Source organism: Ambystoma mexicanum, chromosome 4p (genome assembly GCF_040938575.1).
Source record: "Ambystoma mexicanum isolate Mex_15411 chromosome 4p, UKY_AmexF1_1, whole genome shotgun sequence".
In the NCBI taxonomy this organism is placed as follows: domain Eukaryota; kingdom Metazoa; phylum Chordata; class Amphibia; order Caudata; family Ambystomatidae; genus Ambystoma; species Ambystoma mexicanum.
Window position 1 is genome coordinate 123,634,100 of NC_090927.1, and position 24,992 is coordinate 123,659,091.

Genomic DNA, 24,992 nt, shown 5'->3' on the forward strand with positions numbered 1-24,992 from the left:
TCGGATCTGGGATGACCAATGGCAGTTGATTCGGTTGTTCAACATTTTTTTTTTTTAACCGAAATATCTGGTTTTGGGACCTGCAGAGCAAATGAAGCAATGCACCCTCCAGCAATGACAAAACTCTAGCAGGACAGGTGACTGGTTGGTCCCACCAATCTCAAGGATGAAGCCACCTTGCAGTGGTCTTCCCGGTCGAGTAGAAGGTTGAGGTAGGCTACACGGTGGTTCTTACTGGGCCAGTACTCGTCTCTGCAGTAGTCCTTGGTGTCCCTCTATGGTCTACTTTGGATCTCTTCAGTTCAAGTGGTCGACTTGGTTCCTGGGTCCAGCTTTTCTCCTTATATCCAAAAAAGAAAACCTTGCAACCTTTAAACCTGGGGGTGGTTGTTGTGATGACTCACCTACTCTCGTCATTTCCCCCCAGAGGGGAACCCCTTTCCATCAGGCTAGGGAGGTGAGGCCACTACCCAACAGTCCCCCTAAGGGTCTTATAATGCATGAAGACCTCATGGGGAGGAACTCCCCTCCTGGGGACCAGGACGACCACATAGGGTACAGGCCCTATAGTCACAACCCCAGTGTCCAATTGCAGTTGCCACACTGGTCAGCCCACGCCACAACCTCTTATTGAGCATGAAACTATATGCTATAGTAATACCTCAAGATAGATCCTTTTGAAAGTACTGGGAAGCGGAAGATGATAAATAACATGAAGAATACCTTTTCCTCAAGTACTGACAGAAGGACGATGTGGAGAGGCATTAAGATGGATCAGTGGAACTGAGAACAGCCTTATAGCATTCTGCGAGGGAATGGGCATTGGCAGAGTTTAGAGAACCAAAGAAGGATTTAGCACGAGTCAGCACAGAGCAGCAGTGAAGGATGCATTTAGGTGCGTGCAGGAGGCGAGAAGTGGCAAAGACCGCAGAGAAGAAACCACCAGCGGGAAGCAGAAGGCGGCTCTCCGGGACAGATACTGCTAGGAGCCAAACTAAAAACCAGCAACCACAGGAAGCACATTACCACGGAGAGCACACCAGCGGCAGACTCCAGTCCCGGGAAAAAAAAAACAGCTGTATGCAGGAGTTAAAGGAGGTAAGGGGAACTACGAGCATGCCGGTAGGTACAAGAGGAGTTGAGGAGGGTAACTATGCACAAAGTGAGGGTCACAAGGCCTAGAAAGGGGCTAAGGAGGGTTTGGGACCCCATCAAAACTGCGGCGTGCATCCGAGGTGGACTTCCTCGGAACAGAGAAACCGTTAGAGCATACAAGGGTCTGGGACCCTGTGAAGTTCTGCAAAGCTTCCTCACTACAGTTGGGAGACCACTGACCACCAGAGAATGGTCTAAGACCCTAAATTAAGCAAAGGGAGCCTCCAAGGAACTTCTCTGCATCTCAGTGGGGAGAGCACTGACCACCAAAGGGTATGGGCCCTTAGAGAGAACCAAGAGGAAGGGAGTCATTCCCCCTGGTACTATTCGAAACTACAAAAGGGCAACCCAGGAGAATGGAGTCATTCCCCTGGGCATTTGATAAAAGATTGGGTGAAACCTGTGAGCCAGGGGAAGGGAGTCATTACCCCCTGGCCTTGTGTTGAATTGTATAAAGAACACTAGAGGAAGGGAATCATTCCACCTGCTATTTTCTATAGAGAAAGAACCATTGTTGGACACTGCTGAAGAACCAGGAGAAGGGAGACGTTCTCCTGAAGGAAGAACTTTTTCCCAGTTTATTCTTTAGTTATAATACGAGGGTTAGAATAGGATTTGACACAGGATGGGGAACTTTGATTTGACAGACGTTCTGACAATTGCTTTAGTTTTAGTTCGAGGCAGGGATACCACTCGTATAAATGGGGACAGCGAGGTTTTCTACCCAAGAAATTAAAATCTATAACCAAAACCATGCCACTTTGTGTCAGTCTTCTTCTACACCCTTACACTGTCCAATTGGGGACAGCCAGCTTCCGAGAATCTTCCACCAACTTCTAGGTCCATGAAGGAATGTGGCAGACAACCGCCTACCCACTTCCTGATAGCCATATGTAATGCACGCAAACATAGCAGAAAGTATCGCATGACACAAGCTTGTAGAGAGGGTGGCTGAACAATTAAAAAACGGCTACTTACAAAGAGGTTAAGAGGATATGGAGTGTCCCCACAACACTCCATTGAAGATAGTTTGTGCTTCAATTATCAAAATTGAACAGTCACAAATATGAGGGCACTACTTCTGTACTGGGGAGTCTAGGACTCACCAATGAACCCAAAACATTGGCCTTGGGATCACTCGTAGCTAACCACATGATGGGCGGTGCTACCATAGGAAGGCATGAGCCACAGACTAAAATGAGAGGTCTCCCCTGCACTTGATTCTTGTAAGAAGGGGTCCAGCGTATCACAACTAAACAGCATGCAGGAGGTGGTGAGATAAAAAGCGCTCACTCACCTCTGGAGTCCAGCAGTAATCCTGGGAGGCTCAGGTCAGAGGGTAAGATTTGCAAAATGAAAAACAGCCAATATGGCAATTTCTGACCCAAGAGGGCAGGAGGAAGACCAACTATCAAGAAGTTGGAGAAGTTCTCCCTTTAATGGGAGCACGAAGGACAACCCTATGTACCCCAAACAAAAGGGGCAGAGCAGGTCAGATGGACTAAAAGGCGTAAAACACTACACGTTCAGTGGTTAAGAGAACATTTTTCAAACAATTCCTACAGGAGAAACTTTTGAAAACTTTGCGAAACTCCTGAAAAGTGATTTTAAAATTCACTTATCTGGAATTTTCTCCTGGTTTCCCCTTGAGGGCATATGGTTCCAGACCAAAAAGTATAATTTTAGATGCTTAGGTTGTTGGTATTTTTAATAAGTACTTATTTAATAATGTTTTGTAACCATTGTGTATGTCTGGGCTTAATTGTACTGTGACATTAGCTCACCCTCCTCAGAGTAAAGTCTGATGGTTAAGCCTCCACCGTCCCAACTCCCCCCCACCCCCCCCCCCACCCTTTCTACACAAACACTGGGCCAAGGAAGAGGGTGACAGAGTAAAGAGGCTAACACTTACATATCTGATTGGACATGTCCCGCTAATCGGGCCAGCCAAAGTTAGGCACTTGACTTTAATCACATACATATGATACAGATTAGCTCTCCCCATATGGATAAAAGGCGGAACATACATACGATATACAATGAGCAAGGTTGAACACGAGAATGAGCGGAATTTCCGGGGCAAACGCAAACCTACTGGAGCAGGACGACCGATCGAGGGACTAGAGCAAAGGGTAGGGAAATCCTGAAGGTCCCTACAGAAGGTCGTTGCTTCCAGGAAACCATGAGGGACGCAGAGAGACGTGGAGAAAGCCAAATCACAGACAAGAAGAAACCTGCATTGTGTTTCAAGGGTTTATAGTGATAATTGTGAGAAAAAAAATTCAAAAGTCAAAATATCGAAAAATAAATATCAGAAAAAAAAGTCGATTTCTTTTTTATTACCTTTTTTATTCGAAATGGGGGTTCCCCCCCCCCCAACCCCTCCTTTTTTTGCTTTGTTTTACCCATTTTTTTTATTCCCGGGCCCCAAAATAAATATATAATTTAAAAAAATGTAAAAAACACGATTTTTTTTTTTCGATATTATTGTTTCGACATTATTGTCTTTCGATATTTTTATTTCTTCGAAATTATGACTGACCATCTGTTTCAAAGACGCCAGCGACCCACCCAGGTGAATGACAGAGTTGGGGGGGGGGGATTCAAGCCTGTGGTATTAACCTTGACTTTTGAATCAAAGCCGAAGAGATGAGAAAGGAACGCACACAACCGGTGAGTTAGTGAAAGACATGAAAAGCTTATTGTGTCAAGTAAAGATTGAAGCCGCAACAGTTTATCTCACAAGTGGAGTTTGCACGCATGCTGATGAGACGCGAAAAATACCTAACCAGTGATGAACTTTGAAGTAGCTGATATCTGTGAAGCCAGTGATATAGGGTAGCAGAGTGGTCTGGCGAAATGAAGTAGCCCACTCAAAAGGCTCCACGAAATATGAAATGTTTTGTCATAAAGCGGCAAACTCTGAAATGCGTACTGGTCAAGATTAAAAACGGCAAAAGGGGAAGTGAATAGTTAAATGCTAAAGGAGATAGATGTTTGAACTTCTTTGTTTATGGTATTGAGCTACCAAGAGTCACTGGGGCAAATAGCATAACAGTGTGAGCTGAAGAGAAAGTCGAAGTTGTCCTACGGTGGTCTATGGTAAAAGCCTCGCACATTCGAAAGTCTTCAACATCAGAAAAAGGTCCGAGCCAGACTGAGGGAGACCGGAAGTGTGATAAATTAGGGAAAGGGAATCCTTAACGAATGTGCATTAAGGTTGGGAAAGAGAAGTGCTGTGATTGTGAGGTCCGAGCCCGGCTGAGAGAGACCTGTGTGAACTGTTAAAGCTTTGAGAGGTCCAACCCCAATGGAGGGAGACTTACGTGAACTTTGTTGACCTGTGAAAGAACTTTGGAACACTGGAATAAGTGACTTTAGCGTGGAAGGCCAGGCGGGCCTCGATCCACGTTTTTAACTGCCTTTGTTTTGAGAACCTGAGCCAGAGTGTGTCATCCTGTCTACTTGGGCCGCCTTTCTCTGTGCTTTGCAATGTGGGGAGGAGAGCAGACTCAGCCACTTTGATCCTTTATGTTAGAACACTGATTTTCCTTTGCATATATATTCCCCTTTACACACTTTTTGTATGAGAGATGGGGCCGGCATTAGATTTTGTTAGTATAGGGCATTTTGATTTGACAAAGACTAACTAGGACTGTGTTTTCTTTATTATTTAATGGTAGAGACTACTCATGTCATAGGGCAAAATAGGCGTTTCTCTAAACCCCAAAAAGCTAATAAAGGTTTAGGAACTTCTAACTCTTGTGTAAGTGTCATACATGTGATACCATGCCTCCCTTACAGTGTACAGCTTGGAATTGTCCCGATACCAGAGAAGCATTGATGACGGTCAAAAGTGTTTCACAAACCTCAGTGTAACAAAATTTCAAAATCTTCGCAAGGGTCTAGGGGAGAGCCAATTTTAAGCCTGCGAAGCAGAACATGCAATTATTCAGCAGTTATGGGCAAACATTTGTCCAGAGTGTACACCTTAAAAACAAGGGATTTACATGAAGAAGTGATTCTGAACCAAATCAGGGAATTGTTTACATACATTTAAACCACCACGAGTATCTGATGCAATGAGCTGCTAACCGGTTATGAGAAGGGACAAACGTGAAAGGCTAACGTACCTCGAAAGCAGGCCTTTCACGGATGCGCTCCCAGCGTGGCCTTGCAGGGACTGTTCTGACAAAGGGAGACATGCCTTGGGCATAAAGCTTGCTCTGTTTGTTCATGTTCATGATGTGGATCTTGATCACCTTCCCTGGAGCGCCTCCTCGTACGCTGAAGTAGAACCAGGACCTGAAATGGAAACAGGAGAGTGTGTTAGTAGTCGTTCTGCATGGGCACCATGGTTCTGATCCTATCCAAATAATGTTTAAACCCTGCACAAGGGCAGTTATTTAATTCTAGCATTTTATCGAGCATCCATTTAGATTGCAACATGGTCAATTCAAAGCATTTGTGCACACAAGGACACTTCTCAGTGGTGATGTTTTGAAGCCTGCAATTTGGGATGCAAAGCATGCAAAATATTAGTCTGAAACCATGTGGTCAAGGAGACCATAGTAACACCACTGATACACTCATGCTGGAGTGTGGGCTTTATAACATCGATTGAGGTTCTTTTGTGGCGTGAAATCTGCAAATTGAGTTGTAAACAGATGATTTTCCTGCTAAATCACAATGATTCTACACTGAACTAAAACTCTAGATCTTGTGCTGTACTCCTTGGCCAATAAGCGTACTACATGACTGGTGCAGGGCTAATACAAAGTTGAGCTAACTACCAACATTTATTTTCACTGGAGCCAATTTAACAAACAAACTTGATTACTTAAATACACCAGGTGGGCAAGCACAGGCCAGAGTTAAATGGTCAACAAAGTCCAAAGCCACACAGAGTAGTAAGAAGCAAAAAGAGGATTGGCCACTAGCACCCAACTTGCGCAGACTTATCTTCACATGGATCAAATTCAAAATGACATGATAGTCAAAACAGAGAAAAGAAAATATTTTTTCACAGTTTCAAGATAACGGGATATTTAACAAACTGCCAACACATGTTTTCAACCAATTGACAGTCCTACTCATGGCTGCATAGAATAAATGAGTGCAAATAAATGCCAATAAATACCTACAAATGGTGAACTGCCAATTCAAAATCCTACAATGATAAAGGTGTGCAGTGTTCAAAATAGAATATATATATATATAGCCCATTCATAAAGTTCATGATGTCCCAGTTTTCACAAGTAGATAAATTGGTAATGTCACAAATCATGTAGGAAAACGACATTCAATTGGATGCAAAATTAGCCAAAGGGGGAAATTAAGATGAAGGGGAAAAGGGAGAAAAAACAAAATTTAATCAGAACAGATTCAATATTGACAATTCCAAACCATACAAAATATAAAGTGAAATTGTGCCACTTATCAGCTGCATGGACTAAGCTGTAATGGTAAATCTATAAACCATCACCACATGCACATTAATCCACCAAGGCGGTGGTGGGATCTTGGATATTACACGTGACCCCTATTATATACCCTACAGTCAACAAAACACACCAAAATGTGCGGTACTTGTGAAAATAAATGTGCATAAAATTATGCCCAAAAAGAGGGGAAAGATAAGCAATCATATTCACCAAGTCAAGTTACTGTGGACCTTTCAAGATTTCTGCAAGCTTCACATCAGTGATCTTGTAAAAACTGTTCCTAAATCATGAAAGCAATGAACAACATCAATACCTTAAATACTGTCAGTAAGCTTCAATCTTTGTTAGTTCAATTCAATGTCGCAATAAAACTGCCAGATTAAAGTCTCTATATAGGGCTTGAGAGCCCATCCAAAAGGTCTCGACTAGTAGCACACGTTAATATACTGCAGGGTAGATACCCAAAGTTGTAAAGTACCCAACTCTGAATTCCTTCAAAAGAATACAAACAAAAAAGCGATGCAAAAATGCCCTGGTTGGCAACACTTACATGCACTGAGCTTAGTGAGGCGTAGGTCCCTTTTGGGAAACTGCAGCATTCCTTATGGTCAATACAAGTACTAGCTTTGGCCAATAAGTGTTGTGGCCCAAGTGATACTGAAGTGGCAACGCTTAGTGCAGATAAAGTATGCCATCCACTCCATCTCTCTGTATCACTTGTATGCAAACCAGGTGAGGCTCAGTCTAAATGGTTGTCTCAAGGTCAATTCAATGGATGCCAACTGCTAAGCCTGGCCTCCCTGCGATGGGAGTCGGGAAGAGCAAAGGCGGTAGGGGTGGCGAGGGGGGAGTTCCGAGGAAGGCTGCCAGTCCATGGTACAGTGAAAGGCATGGACAGCAGCACTGTTCCTTTCTCCTCGTTGGCTTGCTATCCTCATAGCAGGGCTTGGTATGGGAGCAATGCAAATGGTTAACACATCTGCTTTAGCACATTTAAATGGGAATCTCTTTAGGTGGACGACAGCAGAGAACGTGGAGTCTGCGACTCTCTCCTGGTAAGTGTGAAAGATAGGCACTAAGAACTGGATGGGTGCTGTTACAAATCCCAAGATGTCGCCACTGCTTCCAAAGTGGAGCTCCTTCCTATGAGGCCAGGGAGGTGAGGCTGCTACCCAATAGTCCCCCTGGTGGTACTCAGCAGGTGGATCTCATGGGAGGGGAAAGTCCCTATGGAACCAGTGATGACTATCCTGGGAGAACACAGTATCCGCCCAACACCTACACCTTCACGTCACCCAGTCGCTCTGCATCCATCGGGTATACTTCTGTAGAACTCGGGAAGTAGAAAGGACTGAGACGAGGGGGATTGGAGATAGCAGTTAGGGAGATAGAAGCCAAAGGACTGTGATCACCCAGAGGAACCTATGTGAACGGTCTAGTCTTCAACTATAAACTACAGACCATACTGTATGCTGACATAAAAACGGACAGACTTACCGTCTTTCAGATCCTCCTGGAGGAACAGAGCATGGCTAACGCACACCGCGGGGAACAGCAGGGGTAGAGCAGGATGCGGAACGGCAAGAAGCACTGTGTCCCGAGGACACGGCAAGTGAAGAAGACAGCTGGCTGGGGAGAGCAACGCAACACTGCAGGACCATGTGGTCAAACCTCGAGTTGCAAACCTTGAGATGCACGCCGAACAGGGAGAGAAGCCACAGAGTCGCTGCAGCAATCAGAGAAGAGCACAAGTGAGCTGGCAAGATGAAGAAAGGAACAGGGAAGCCTGCGACCGACTGGAGGGCTGCAGCAAAGACCCTAAAGGTATTTGGGTGGCTGAGTCTATGGTTGGGGTTCGCCACAGGGTACAAAGAACCCTAAAGTCAACAATACAGAAAAAGTGGTGAAAGAAGGATAACCTATGGGACATAGAGAGAAGCATGAGCAAAGCAATGTAACAAGGGAATGGGACCCTTATATGCAAAAGACATATCACGTAACAAGGATACCTAATCTTCCTCATGGCAGTATTTAGAGGAAAGACGACTCCGGGACGCCAATTAAGAGAGGAGAAGGCAAAGAGAAATGAGAATAAGATATATAAAGACAGTACTTGACCGGAGAATAAACCAAGTCTGTATGTGAGATTAAGAGAACGTGAAGAGAACTGTGAAAGTGATACATATGAACTCAGTGCTTGACAGGCGATTAATCCAAGTCTGTGTTGGAGCCTGAGAGACCTTGGAGAGAATGGAACTAGGTGTGCCAACCAGGGTAAGGGACCCTCCACTCTTTGGAAAATAATCCAAACGCCTCTTCTTCATCGCAGTGCCTGGTAGAAGGGAGCCAGGTCTGCCAACCCGGGTCAAGGACCCAACACTGTTTGGTGAAGCCTGAGAAAGGCCGGTTGTGGAAAGGAAACATTCCCCTCACCAACCGATGAACTGTGTTATAAGGCTAAGGCTAGCGAAGGGAGTCATCCCCCCAGCAGTTGATGAACTGTACCAGAAGCCTGAGGAAGGCTGGGGAAGAGAGATTCACTTGAGTTTGAACTTTAACAACTTTATAAAACAACAACTGCCTTTTTGTCCAGGGGAAGGAAGCCATTCCTCCGTACTAGGAAGACATCCATCATTTAGTTCAACAGAGTTTGAGAGACAGAGCTAGGATTCTGACATAGGACTGAACTCTTGCTTTTTGACATCCCAACTAACATTAGTAATTTTGGTTGAGGCAAGGAAACCCCTCTTACAGTTAGAGTAAGATCAGGTTTTTCTTTACAATTGTTTGGGAATAAATATTATACCAACTACAATGACCACTCCATGTCAGAGTCTTACTTCTGCACCCTTAGTGCTTTGCACATGAAAGGACTAATCAAAGCTCCCACGATGTACCATATCTTGCTTTAAGAGACAATTACATCGAGTTAGAAAATAAACCCCTGCTTGCTAAAAGCTTTACTTTATTTGCATACTTGTTTGACACACACAAGAAAGGGTTTGCTTCACATCGTAAATAACAGGGTTTAGGATGGTCAAACAATTACTTCAAGCAGGCAACCTTGCTACACTGTTTTTGTGGTTGTGTCCCCAAGTCCAGTGAGTGCAGATGCAAGTTCCAGTGGGAGAAGTGGAGGTTGACATTACTGTACAATCTGGTACTCTGTCTTCCATTAAGGATTGGGGAAAAAAAGCTAATTTCGCTGTTTTTGCAGAAAATTATTACTTAAGGATGCATATATGGGTGGGCAGTCATAATGTCGACAGTCAAAATGTCGACAGTCAAAATTTCGAAAAATAAATGCCGAAAAAAATAATGTCGACAAACAATGTCAACATTTTTTCGATATTTTTTCGAAATTTTGTATTTATTGTAAGAATAAATAAATAAATATATATATAACTAAGATGTGTTGAGTATGAGGGGTGAGGGGTGGGGGGTGTGGGGGGGTGGCAGGGGGGTGTTGGGTGAGGGGGGGTTGGTGGGGACCCCCCAATAGTAAAAGATACTCTTTTCGGTTATTTATTTATTGAAAAAATAAATAAATATATAATTAGAATGTGTTGAGTATGAGGGGTGGGAGGGTGGTTGGGGGGGGTGTGGGGGGTGGCAGGGGGGTGTTGGGTGAGGGGGGACCCCCCCAATAGTAAAAGATACTCTTTTTGGTTATTTATTGAAAAAATAAATAAATAAATATATAATTAGAATGTGTTGAGTATGAGGGGTGGGAGGGGGGTGTTGGGTGAGGTGTTGATAGTTTTAAGTGACATTTTTTTGTCGACATTTTTTTTTCCAAAAAATGACTTTTTACATTATAAGTATAGGATGTCGACATTATTGTTTTCGAAAAAAAATTTGACATTTTTGTTTGTCGACATTTTTTTTTCGACATTATGACTATAAACCGCATATATGCATCAAGTAAGTTCAAAGCATGATGTGATTACATTTATAGCTATCAAACAGTGTTATTCTAGCTCGTTAAAGCCATGCATTACACATTTCTAACAAGTAAAGCTCGGAGCATACCTTAGGGGCAATACATTGGTCTTGGAAGCAAGGCAACACAGGTTAGAATCTAGTCCAGTGCTTAGACTGGTCTCCGGTATTAAGCATGTGTCAAAAGTTTAATTAAAGCAGAGAAGCCATGTGAACAAAAGTTAGGAGAGGTCTTCTATAACACCAATGGAGTAGGGTTTAGAGAGACCAATCTGTGGTGGACCTTCAGGGTTTCACCAAAATGCAACTAACTCACTGTTAATGTGACCCAGCACGTAGACTGTTAAGAGGGGGTACAAATCACATACAAGGGATACAAAGTATATTCAGTATAAACTAAAAAACAATTCACAATTTTATTCAATAAGACTAGCGGGCATTGCATTTAACTACAAGACAAGAACGAGTCAAGAGATTTACATAAACAAGGTACTAGTGGGACAGCACCCACACTTTAAAAATACATCTTAAAAGAATTGTATCATAAGATTTCATACTGTTATAACGGAAAGTGGTGATCAAAGACCATGGTTATCCATATTACAGGCATTTACATTTATAAGGCACACCAGCAAAATCACCAGTACAGGGTTCCAGCCCTCTATGCAGGTTTACTTCTTTTAGAGGAGTTTTTAGCCAACATTAAAAAGTCCCCCCATAGGCTAACAGGAGAAAAAGTTAAAAGGCAAGTTTGGTTATTGTGCTCGCCCTGGTTCTTTAACATCTACCTCGCTCCTCTTACTCACCTTCTCTCCACCTTTTCCACCCGCTTCCAGTGTTATGCAGACAACACTTAACTTTTCTTCAGACTACCCTTTGCATCTCTCCTTACATCCTCTGTCATTCCTGAAGTCCTATCGGCTATCCAGTCCTAGTGCACATCTAAGGACTTCTGTATCAATGCCAGCAAGAAGGATTCTTCCTATCGGCACTCCTGTTCCATCTTTTCTCCCTTCTCTCTGGCCACCCTCTATGGGCTCTCCCCTCGGACCGCCCCCCTGAGACCAGAAACTTGGGAGTGCTCTCCGACACCTCTCTCTCCATCAGTCCTCACATCTTTGACCTAGCCAAGAAGGCCCAATTCCAACTCTACCTCCTCAGGGGCATTCTCCCTTTTTTCACTTTCCCCCAGAAGATCAATGTCTCCAGAGCTCTGGTACTCCCCAGGCTGGACTACCGTAACAGCCTCTTCCTTAATCTACTTTCTTTTTCGAACTGTCGCCTCCAGCTAATCCAGAATAGGGCTGCAAGACTTATCCTTAGCCTCAAGCCCAGGGACCATATCTCTCCAGCCCCGAAATCTCTCCACTGGCTCCCGGTTGCTGCAAGGATCAAATTTAAATCCCTCTGCATCATCCATAAGGCTATCTGGGGCCGGGCACCACGCTATCTGCAACTTGCTCTCACCAAATACTCTCAGTCTAGATCCCTCCGATCCTACAGCTCCAACTCTCTACTGGTCAGGTGATTCTCTAAGCAGAGCAGGCAGCTGCTCCCTCTCTTCAGCTGGCTCCCTCCTCTGGAACAGCCTCCCCCTTCCCTCTTAGTCTTGAGCAGGATCTCCTCGAATTCCGCAAGCCCCTCCAGACTTTCCTCTTCTCCCCCTTCCCTCTTTCCCTCCCGTGCTAAAACCCCACAGTAGCTGTGATTGATGGCCTGGGCCCTTATGTGTCCGTCTGGGTCCTGGCCTTTAATCCGATCGCCCGCAGCATCCCCTCAACCCATGCACATGCCTTCGGGCACCTCGTGGCCTGTGCTGCCTCACAGGCCTGCACTTAATTTATGGGCTGGTGACCCCACTTACATTTTGTGCTCACTACCCGGCAATTATCGGCTGCCTTCGCAACCGGCTCATGCAATTAGCTGTTGCCTTTCAATTGTCTCCCTGGCACTTGACCCCTTTGTGGATCCTCTAGCACTTACCCCTTTCCCTTGTTCCTTCTCTCTGCACTTGCACAATCTAAATGTGCAGACCTAGTAGGAAAGCTGTTTTATGTATATTCCATGGTCTTCAATTTCCCTTGTTCCTTTCCCACTGCCCTCTGGGCGCTTCGAAACTCAATTTTCTTGATGTATAAGCACCTTACAAATGCCCAATAAAATAAAATAAAATAGAAATAGTGGAAATAGGTATTTCCAGAAGAAAAAGGGGTTCAGAACATTTCGTTTTGTGGCGTTCCTCACTGACTTATTTCTTTGCTACGGATGGCATCCTAGCCTTTGAGGTAAATAAAGCCCTCAGCTTTACTTCCCTTGATTTTGCTCACTTTTATGGGGAGACTGATCAGTCCATATGACTATCAGTATTCATAGACATATCCCCTATTGTGGAATTCTTGTTATTTTTAAACTTTACACATCACGTTACTTTGGAGCATTTCTTTCTAACTTTGGTGTTCCACTGTGGAGAAAGGGCGTAATGCACAAGAAGACACACAAACAGTACAAAACCACCTGCAGGGTTTGTACAGTAGTGGCTTTGGGGGCAGTAATCCGTCTGCACATATGATATGATAGGTTATTTATAACGCGCTTAATACCCAGAGGTTTGTAAGCGCGGAACAGGGGATCGAACCAGTGTTGCTGCAGGTCGTCTTGCTTTCAAGGCGAGCACGTCACTGCTGAGCTATCCTCCCGAGACGAACACTGTGCCTGAACTGGCGAGGACGCCGGCGTCTAGGTAATTGGATACAAAGGCGCACTGCCGCTCGGGACAGAGGACACGAGCTCTAATCTTCCCCCAAGCGCTTCAGAGGTGAATAAAGTCCTGCATTATCAACAAAGATAGGAAGCAGTGATATATGGGAGGTGGTGTTGTGTGAGGAAGCCTGGTGGTACTACGGCCTCTATAGAGGGTAACAGTGGAAGTGGATGTCTGTATCAGCCACAGTGCTTGTAATATCAGCCCCCCCGGAACAGTGCAGCCGGGATCAACTGGGCATGCAGAACTAGCAAGTTACAGCAAGGAAAACCCTCACATGACAGGACCAGTCAGTGCAAGGTGACCACGCTAGTAGCTAGGAGTAGACAGCGGGAACTACTAGAAACTCAAAGGAAGGTCGAGGGGCACTATACAGTGGAAGACAGTGCAGAATGGGGAGTTACCGACCTATACTGAGGGTATCTGGTCATTGCATCGAATGCAATACCATCGAATGCCCCATCATCGAAAAAAAAGCATTGAATGCATTTTCTTTTAAAGGTAAAAGGTTGTAGTTTAATTATAATGGATTTTAAAGGTTAAAAAAATGGGAGTTGGGAGAGCCCCTCATTAAAGAAAAGAAAACATTTTTTAATCGATGCAATTTTTTTTAGATGGACTGGTATGTCGATGGTAGGAATTCGATGCAATGACTAGGAACCATACTGAGGGTTCCGGTCGGGGCAGAGGCAGAGAAGGTGATGAGGTGGGAGACGCCCGTGTGATGACAAGTTAAGACAATTGCCACCACAGGTTGGGCTTCAAGGAGACACTAGTGCAAAGGAGCAAACTCGTACCTATAGCAAACCCCAGAAGCGACGGTGCAAATGGTGAACTGAACAGGTACACTGGCTTAGGCACCGCTCAACACAGCATCACAGCTGGACAAACAGTACTGCACCGATTATAACGGAAGTAAGGACTAGAGGACGCAGCGATGGCAACTAAAACCAAACCAGACCAAAGGGAAATAATCACTGATGGATGCGTTTGCCAAACCAGCACCACCAACGGATGACGTGAAAACAGGACAAGACGCGCAAAGAGAGGAAGCCCCTAGGCGGAGTGATCGACAGATTCTAGAGGCCATAGCAGAGTTGAAGTCAACATTGGAACTCAAAATAGACACCGTTATTATCGATGTGAACCTCTTAAGACAAGATGTCAGAGCGTTGACAGAACGTACGGGAGTACTAAAGAAAGAAGTGAAGGCCAACTCAAGCAATTGCAACACAAACTCTAAGGAGGTTTCCACGCTGCAACAGCAGGTGCGGAATCCGGAGAACAGAGCGGACGAGGCGGAAGGTTGAGCACGCAGGAATAACGTACACATTGTTGGGCTCCCGGAAGGAGAGGAAGGCTTGAACCCGACAAATTTCATCGGAAACATGTTGCAGGAGATAGGAGCTGAGCCACTAGCCCAGGGGTTCACAATTGAAATAATGCATAGGGCCTTGACAAGAAAACCACCACCTCGGGCCCCACCGTGGCCAATCATAGCTAAGATGTTAAACTATAAAGGCAGAGAAAGGATCCTTAAACACTTTCGGAAAGGTGGAAAGATAAGCAGAGCATCAGCGTGTTAAACGAATCTTCACGAGATCGTGGGTTACCTCTTCTTCCTGTAGACCGTGGAGTTGAGGTTGCCAGTATGTCGATGTATGATGGCCGATGAATGGGTAGCGCGAGAAATTAGTCCAATCCCCTCCTGACGATATAAGACAGGACGGCACTGAACCAACTCCCAACGCCACGGGTGGCACTTCTCAGAATTAGCGTGACGTCGGCACAGTGTTTCCACTGGCTGAGAAGGCTTGATGAAGTCACCGAAGATAACAGGGCTGAACACAGGAACTTCCAAGAAGGCAGTAAGGCACAGGTACCGGCAGGACACGACAGGCAAAGGAGAACAGACTGCAAGGAAAAGCAGTACTGACAGGGGATACCTCACAACAACTAGGAACCCAGACAGGACCTCCCCTACTCTGAACCAGGAACTGGCAAGGAATCCCTAAACTAGGAACAGGCAAGGGATCTGCAAAATAGGGAAGAAAGGGTAGGAGGGCCTGGAAGCGAGAAGGAAATAAGGAAATGAGGCAATGAGGCAGGGCTAGGCAGGAAAAGGTAGAACAGGGAACAGGAGGGCTGGAAAACGAGTGCCAGGACTCCAGCAGCGCATACACAGTAACAACCGCGTTGAGACGCGTTGTCCCTGTGTATGCGGTGCCCTTTTATGGCTCGGGGTCAAAGCGAGGCTTGGAACGCATGTTCCGACACTGCGCATGCGCGGGACGTCGAATACTGACGATCCGCGCATGCGCAGATCCTCGCAAGATGGCGGCGTCCACGGCGCCCATCCGAACCGCGGGTCGGCGTGAGGAGAGACGCCACCGCGGGTACAGCCTCCATGAAGGAGGAGACCGCTGCGGCCGTGGACCAGGGACCCCAGGACAGGTAAGTGGCGCCCGCGAGCGAGCGCGCGGCGTGACACCATACCCCCTCCCGGACAACCCCGGAGCACCGAGTTTCCAAGGAAAGCGGAGATAGAAGTCCCGAACCAGGCGCGGTGCATGCACGAAGGAGCGCGGTTCCCAAGTGCGGTCACAAGCAGGATAACCCTTCCAACTGACCAGAAGCTGCAGAGCACCCCGCCAAATCCGTGAATCACATATCTCCTGCACCTCAAATTCAGGGACCCCCCGAACCAAAACCGGGGCAGGACGGGAACAGGTACGACCCATAACATCGGGCACATAGGGTTTCAAAAGGGAAACATGAAAGACAGGATGAACCCTCCAAGAGCGAGGCAAAGACAAACGAAAGGCAACAGACGAAATACGCTTTATGATGCGAAAAGGACCAAAAAAGCGGGGGGCTAGCTTCACAGGTAAGTTGCGTACTGGTAGATTCTTGGAGGACAGCCAAACCATGTCCCCAACATGAAGGACAGGCTCAGGGCTCCGTCTCTTGTCAGCCTGCTCCTTCATACGTGCTTGTGCCGCTGCCAAGGTACCGGCCGCCAGACGATGTTGATCGCGGATCAGAGCCACCAGGGCATCTGCAGATGGAACGGCACTGGAAGATGTAGGATGAACAGGCAGCAGTCTGGGATGAAGACCAGTAGAGCAAAAAAAAGGGCTGAGTCCGGTAGCGGAATGAACAGCGTTGTTGTAAGCTGCTTCCGCGGTGTCCAACCATTCCGACCAGTTGTCTTGGGTAGCATTGGCATAACAACGTAGGTATTGCTCAAGGGTCTGATTGGTACGTTCCGTCTGTCCATTAGTCTGCGGATGATAGCCGGAACTCAGGGCTCGCTGAATGTCCAAATGCCGACACAGTTGGCTCCAAAAGGCAGAGATGTATTGAGACCCCCGATCTGACAGGATCTTCTCCGGAAGGCCATGAAGACGAAACACCTCGTGTAGAAAACATCGTGCCATCTGGGTTGCAGTGGGCAGTTTAGGAAAGGGCAAGAAATGGGCAGTCTTGGTGAAACAATCCACCACCACCATTATACACGTGAAACCACCAGACAGGGGTAGGTCAACGATGAAATCCGTGGCGATGGTATGCCAAGGGTACGGAGGCATAGGCGTGGGTTTCAGAAGACCAATGGGCCTTTTGCGAGGAATCTTGGTCTGGGCACATACAGGGCAGGTGTCCACATAGTGCTTTACCAGTGTAGCCCATCCAGGCCACCAGTACTGCCGTGCAACCAGTTCTTGTGTTGTGCGGACTCCACGGTGACCGCAAACGACGGAATCATGACAATTTTGTAGAACGATTTTCTGGAGTTCCAAGGTGGGCACGTACAGACGATCCTTGAAGAACAACAAGCCGTCACGTTCTCCGATGTCAGCACGTTGTAGTATCTGAGATCTTGAGGAATCCGTTCGTGTGGCCTCAATCAACTGTTGGAGCTGGGGTGTCACCATCGATAGAAAATGTTTGGGCGCTATCAGAGGCTCCGGTTCCTTGACACCATCAACGTTGTTTTCCAAAGACCGAGACAGGGCATCAGCCTTAGTGTTCTGGGAACAAGGGATGTACGTGACGGTGAAATCAAACTGTGAAAAGAAAAAGGCCCAACGAGCATGACGGGAGGTTCTGCATTGCAAAGAGCGCAGGAACTGTAGATTGAGGTGATCCGTGCGAACCACCACCGGGTACCTCCCACCCAGTAAGTGATGTCGCCACTCCTCGAAAGCAGCTTTTATCGCTAATAATTCTTTTTCTATCACTGCATAGTTTCTCTCGCTCACTGACAATTTCCTCGAGTAGTATGCCACCGGGTGCTCTACTCCCATGATTGCATCTTGCTGTAGTAAGACCGCACCAATTGCGTAGTCCGATGCGTCTGTTTCAACCACAAATGGCTTTTCATCATCTGGATGTCTAAGAACAGGAGCCGACATGAAAGATCTTTTCAATTCCAGGAACGCCTCCTCGGCCTGCGTGTCCCAGAGAAACGGCACCTTGGTACTAGTCAGGCGGGTTAGACTGTTGGCTAGTTGAGAAAAACGTGGAATGAAGCGTCGATAAAAGTTGGCGAAGCCCAAGAACCTTTGAAGCGACTTCACACCATGTGGTGGTTTCCATTCTCGTATAGCTTGCAGTTTTGCGGGATCCATCTGTACTCCAGTGTTGCTGATCACATAACCCAGAAATTCCATGCTTTCCTTATGAAATAGGCATTTTTCAATTTTGGCATACAGGCCGTTGTCTATTAGTCTACGGAGGACTTCCTGAACATGCACCACGTGTGCAGTACGAGTGTCAGAAAAAACCAGAATGTCATCAAGGTATACCCAGACAGATATCCCAATAAGGTCCGAAAAGACATCGTCCATGAACCGCTGGAAGACGGCCGGGGCGTTGCAGAGTCCAAACGGCATTACCCTGTACTCGAAGTGACCAATAGGTGTTTTGAAGGCCGTCTTCCACTCATCTCCCATCTTAATCCGCACCAGGTGATAGGCCCCTCTTAGATCCAGCTTGGTGAAGATTTGTGCGGATTTCAGGGATTCGATGATGTCCCGGATGAGTGGTAATGGGTACCTGTCTTTCCTCGTGATCTCGTTTAGTTGACGATAGTCAATACAAGGGCGCAACGTGCCCTCTTTCTTCTTGACGAAGAATAACGGGAATCCTGCAGGGGATTTGGATGGCACTATGTAGCCCTTGTTGAGGCAATCCGTAATGTACTCCTGTAGGACGCCTTTCTCGAGTTGAGTCAACGAATAGATCTTGCCGTGGGGAATAATCGCACCAGGCAGGACGTCAATGGAACAATCAAAGTGCCGATGGGCTGGCAGTGGTATGTCCTCAGGCTTGGAGAACGCCTTGTGGTATCCAGCATATTCATGAGGAACCGATTGAGTGGCACATAAACGAGCAGATACTTCAGCAGGATTGAGGGACTCCAAAATTGCAGGAAAGGTTTCGTGAAGTACACAGTCGGGAGGACAACGTGTCGCAGAGAACACCAGGGAACGAGCGGTCCAGTCGACCTGGGGATTGTGATACAACAGCCATGGTAAACCCAGCACCACCGGAAATGAGGGAGATTTGATGACGTCCAATGAGATTCGTTCGAGATGCCCTTCCACAGAGAGCCACAAGGGATCGGACTGTTGGCAAACCGGACCGGAAGACAAAGTAGAACCATCGATCACCTCGACAACTGTTTGTCGTTCCTTGTTATGTAAACGGATCCCATTGGCAATCGCGAACGAGGCATCGATGTAGTTGCCAGATGCTCCGCAATCCAGAAGGGCCCAGGTCTTCACACACCTCCCCAGCCAGGCAACACCGACCTTCAGGATCAACAAGGGTACTGAATTCATGGGAGGAAGGACAGATTCAGAAAGGCGGCCCGCTGCTGCCTTCGCCTCAAACAACGGGCCTGTTAGTTTTCCTGCTTCTTCAGAGGACGTAGCGGACAGGTGCCTAGAAAATAGCCAGAACCACCGCAATACATGCACAAGTTCTTCTGTCGTCTTCTTTTCTTTTCAGTCTCGGACCTCGGATGGCACCCAACTGCATGGGTTCTGGACCCACATCGGTAGAAACAGCCGGTCCGGGGTTCTGTGCTGGAAGAAATGATTGATATCTGTCAGATCTGCGACGTTCACTCCGTCGTTCGGTTAACCTGTGGTCAATGCGTAAGACTTGTTCCACCAATGCTGGCAACGTTTCTGGCTCCGGAATGTGCAGCAGTTCGTCTTTGTACTCTTCTCGTAGTCCCCGACGAAACAAGGTTTTTTGAGTAATTTCGGGCCATTGTGAATCGGTTGCTAGTTGTCGAAACCGACTGATGTAGTGGATTATGTCACCTGACCCCTGCTTGATCTCCATTAATTGGTTCTGAGCCATGGCTGCCAAATTGGGCGGTTTAAAGACGTCCAAAAAGGCTTTCTCGAAGGCAGCGAAATCACCCAACAGGGGACTGTTAGTAGAGACTAAAGGTGCGGCCCAAGCGAGTGCATTGCCGGTTAAATTTCCAAGGATATACCCGATCTTAGCCTTGTCTTGAGCGAAATGAGTAGACCTGAATTGGAAATGGATCCGACAGTGGGTACAGAACTCTGCCACTCGACGCGGATCACCATCATACTTCATCGGAGTGGTGTAAGCCATGGAGTTCTCAGGCGGTGTGGCAGGTTGTGCGGGAGTAGCCAAACACCGATCCAACGCTTGTCTGAGGGTGTTGTTCTCCTGGCGGAGAGTGGTCATTTCAAGACGCATGGCACGCATTTCTTCACGTAGTTCCTGCATGTCGTCCATGTCGGGACTGGGGGAGAGGCGTCTCAATCTGTTAAACGAATCTTCACGAGATCGTGGGTTACCTCTTCTTCCTGTAGACCGTGGAGTTGAGGTTGCCAGTATGTCGATGTATGATGGCCGATGAATGGGTAGCGCGAGAAATTAGCCCAATCCCCTCCTGACGATATAAGACAGGACGGCACTGAACCAACTCCCAACGCCACGGGTGGCACTTCTCAGAATTAGCGTGACGTCGGGACAGTGTTTCCACTGGCTGAGAAGGCTTGATGAAGTCACCGAAGATAACAGGGCTGAACACAGGAACTTCTAAGAAGGCAGTAAGGCACAGGTACTGGCAGGACACAAGACAGGCAAAGGAGAACAGACTGCAAGGAAAAGCAGTACTGACAGGGGATACCTCACAACAACTAGGAACCCAGACAGGACCTCCCCTACTCTGAACCAGGAACTGGCAAGGAATCCCTAAACTAGGAACAGGCAAGGGATCTGCAAAATAGGGAAGAAAGGGTAGGAGGGCCTGGAAGCGAGAAGGAAATAAGGAAATGAGGCAATGAGGCAGGGCTAGGCAGGAAAAGGTAGAACAGGGAACAGGAGGGCTGGAAAACGAGTGCCAGGACTCCAGCAGCGCATACACAGTAACAACCGCGTTGAGACGCGTTGTCCCTGTGTATGCGGTGCCCTTTTATGGCTCGGGGTCAAAGCGAGGCTTGGAACGCATGTTCCGACACTCCGCATGCGCGGGACGTCGAATACTGACGATCCGCGCATGCGCAGATCCTCGCAAGATGGCGGCGTCCACGGCGCCCATCCGAACCGCGGGTCGGCGTGAGGAGAGACGCCACCGCGGGTACAGCCTCCATGAAGGAGGAGACCGCTGCGGCCGTGGACCAGGGACCCCAGGACAGGTAAGTGGCGCCCGCGAGCGAGCGCGCGGCGTGACACAGCGACCATCACGGCGTACCCAGATTATACTTTCTTGGTGCAGAGGATGAGCTAAGTGTCGGTCAAGAGGAGGCTGCGGACAGCCAATCTTAAATACAGGTTATTATACCCAGGATGAAGGTCTTACATAAGGGCTGTGCATTTTTTTTTCGGGACTCCGTGTGATGTGAATAAATGGATGGACACGCTGAATTTTCCGTCGAAGACAGATGATCAGACGAGAATCGGAAATGGTAGGTGAACCTGCATTGCTTGAATATTGTACTGTAGAATTGCTCAAGGGCTATTGTGTGATTATCAGACATTGGCATTCGAATTAGTAAATTGAATATTAAAGTACGGCTAGCTATATGCAGGAAACACCTGTGCCGTTGAGCTTAAGCCGGCACAAGGAGCACACTATTACCCCAATAGGTTAGATTAGGTAGGATACTAGTAGTTCAGTATCCTCCCGCTGCACTCCAAATTCCAACAGCTAGTAGGGTCTAGAGAGAGATGCAGGGATGCCTGAGCTTCGGATTCGAAGCTGGCCGAATTTTGGGAACAGTTGGGGTGGGGGGGGAGGGGGGGTAGTTGAGATAGTTAGAGGGAATTGGCCTACAAACACTCACAGCAGGAGGGGGGGGTGGAGAGAGTGACAGGAGGGTGAGGGTGGTGATGCTTGGAAAACATGGGAGAACTTAAGATAGCAACTTGGAATGTTAGGGGGTTGAACAGTTACATAAAACGGAACAGAGTAATGGCATATTTAAGACACCAAAAAATTGACATTGCCCTACTGCAATCAACACACCTGACCAAAGACAGACAGGATACCTTGGCACGAAAATGGGAAGGGGTGGTCTTGGGTTCTACATTCACAGCATATGCCAGGGGAGTGCTGCTATGGGTAGCACCGATAGTTCCGTTCAAGCTCCTCCAGACCTACCTAGATATGGAAGGTAGGATGATCATATTGTGAGGGAAGAATAGAGAACAGAGATATATGCGTTATTAATACATATGCCCTTAATCACGATACAGCTGCATATTTCCGATCCTTGTATACCAAGATAGGCCCGTACAAGGATGGGGCGCTAATATGGGGAGGATATTTTAATTGTACGCTGGACCCAGTATTAGACAGATCAGATGGTAAATTTGTTCATCCAGCCCCGGCAGAGAAAGCATTAAACACGTTGCTGCAAGCATTTAAGTAGGAAGACGTGTGGAGAACAATGCATCGGCAGGAGCGGGTATATTCTCACTATAGTGCTCCCACAAATCTCTACACAAGGTTGGACTCCGTGTTTGCGGGAGGAGAATTCATAGGAGAATTTGTACGGGCTGGTGGTCACATGTCAGGCTCTACCGCCCCATGCCAGGATTCTGACATGGTGACTCAGGGCAAAAGCACTCAGGGATACAAAGTTCCGGGAACATCTAAGGGAGGAGGTGAAGGAATATTTTAAGCACAATAAGGGCAGTTTAAGTTCAGCGGGTACACTGTGGGAGGCTTTTAAAGTGGTGCTGAGAGGTGCAGCTATATCAAAACCAAAAAGGTATACAAGATATCTTACGAGATTTACAGGTGACGGAGGGAAAGCTGGAAGCTATAGCGTAAACAGGAGACAGATCCCTCGAAGAAGCACAGAAGGTGACTCGCCTAAAACAGGAATGTCAGAAGCACTGGGATAGGTTGAGCAATTTAATCTATAGGAAATAAATTGAGACATCACACGCAGAAGGAGACAAGCCCGGGCGATTATTAGTTTGGCTCTATAAGAGCGAGAATAAACGGGAACCAGTCAGAGCAGTTGCAGGAATGGATGGAGGGTTGCAAGAAACGCAAGAGGGGGAAAAAATGTTTCAACTATTGTGAATTCATACATTCATATCAAATTATTGTGCGATAATACGATCTATTGAGTTCAAATCGGGCTTGATCTGCGACAGCCTTCATTTATTGCGAGTACTTTGGAAAATTAATCCTGATGACACCTAAGAATTAGGATACAGCGCAAATAAGTTTAGGTTTTTATGCAGCAATATAGGGGGAAATGGAAGGAACATGTTTTTTTACTGCAATAAGGCTGAGATTGTAATTTTGAAAAGATTTACTGCTATTGTAAGGGTCATGATGTTTATGTGACAAGACAATGAGTTATTTGATACTTTATGCTTAAAGTGATGACAGATTTTAAAGTGATACTTTTTCTTATTGCGTTTGCATGATAGGCGAGTGTAACAGAAGTGTATGTTCGACAAAATGTATACAGAAACAGTCCGAATTATGCAATTTAAATATGGATGACGTTAATTGCCAGAGCTTTGGGCAAAATGCAAAAATGATGTTTCAAAAATAAATGTGAAGATTAACGGCTACTGATGTTGGGCAAGGAAATGTTAGTGCCTCTAATTTAATATATAGCAGATAATGTCACACTGATATTATGGTTTTTAATGTATTGTGTGCAACTGGGGCGTGCTGAGGGATGCAGTACCGAAGGTTAGTGGGATGCAGTACACAAGGTTAGTGAAAACTATATGCGTTTCTTATGTGCATGCTTGTATTTATCATTGAATGGTTGAGTTTGTGGGCAACGGCCAACCCTACATTTTATTTAAGATTATATCACCTTAATACATCCAGTGTTAAGGGTTATTGAATTCTGGAAGTTGTAGCGCATCATGGTGTTTTAGAAGTTAGTTAGTATGCACAGGTAGTGAATCCCAGCAGTTTCAGGAGAAGTCTTGTTATTGAAAATTAGGTGCACCTGGCAGCAATTTTAAGAAGGTCTGGGTTTAGCGGTTGTTAATGCGCTAATGGTATAATTCCCAGCATTAGTGTTTATTAAGAGTCTGGTTATTGAAAACTAGGTTACACTTTGGAGTGCAGCTTGCCAGCAGTCGTAAAGAAGTCTGGGTATTGAGATTATGAGGAAGTCTGGTTTTGGATACTGGGTACTACCTTTGGTGTACCTGGCCAAGAGTTACTAGGAAGTGTGGGTTTGGCGTTGTATTGGACAGTTTATGTACTTACCCAGCAGATCTACAAAGTAGTGCACTTCGACAGGTATTGAGTAATATGTATAATAGAAGTATGGAAATGGAAAATAGGTAGAACGTAGGGTACCTGCCGAGCAGTGATAAATGGGTAGAATGGTGGAAGTGCTAGAGATCTTGTGCCAGATTGAATTTTTTTAGGTCTTTATTGCTGGTTAATAGGGCAGTTTTTTTAAAAGTACTTTTAGAGCTCAGACCATATGAATGCATTTGGTGTACTGTCTATAAGGAGTGACAAGACAGATTACAACAACTACTTTTGTATTTGGCGGACAGTTAACATAGGTCCTTAGATAACACGTGAACAAAAGGTTAGCTACTCCTGTTTGTTTTGTTACGCAATACTCCCTGGTGTTGTGTTTTTGTTTTGTGGGATCTTTGTTGCGTCAGTATCTTTTCTCTTTTCCTACTTTTATATTTCCGCTTTAGGGGAGGCGGTTGTGAGTTTTGTCTTCACCTTTATATGGGTTTTCTGGTATTCAGGTGAGGTTAAGAGTTCAGACTGAATACAGTGTGTTAGAGTGCTTTCTTCGCTTTTTGGTAAAGAGCGAATATTGTGCTAGAGTGTGAGAGACTCAACGTCAGCATGTGGCAGATCTTGCTAGATGGGGATAAGATATTTTTGTAAGGCTGAGTTGGTAGGTATGGTTATGCTCATGTGAGCGGTTGTGCTTGGGCATGGAAGGTCCTGGGTGGCAGTCTGGACAGAAGGTGTTATGGCAAAAAACTTTAAGAAGTGTATTTGTCCTAGTCCTTTTGGCACAGCAATTGTGGCCTATCGTTTGGTTGTTTAAAAGGAGGAGGATATGTAGTATCCTGTGATACTAGATTTGTGTGCATCAGCCTGAAGGCTGAATGGAATGTGAGAATGTGATTATGCATGTGAAGTGTCGTGGGATGAGGGTTTTAGGCAGAAT

General features: G+C 46.3%; 1 protein-coding gene across 10 annotated transcripts in view; it reads right to left on the reverse strand.

The window, feature by feature from the left end:
• AGBL5 (AGBL carboxypeptidase 5) overlaps window positions 1-24,992 on the reverse strand; it is a 1,732,162-nt gene that overhangs the window by 1,404,224 nt on the left and 302,946 nt on the right. For 9 of the 10 annotated variants that reach the window (XM_069605526.1, XM_069605530.1, XM_069605525.1 and 6 more), the window contains one exon: window positions 5,289-5,460. In XM_069605526.1, coding sequence (XP_069461627.1) covers window positions 5,289-5,460 — 172 coding nt within the window. Of the gene's footprint in view, window positions 1-5,288; window positions 5,461-6,809; window positions 6,864-24,992 lie in introns of those variants that run through there. The other variant, XM_069605532.1, reaches the window with a different exon arrangement.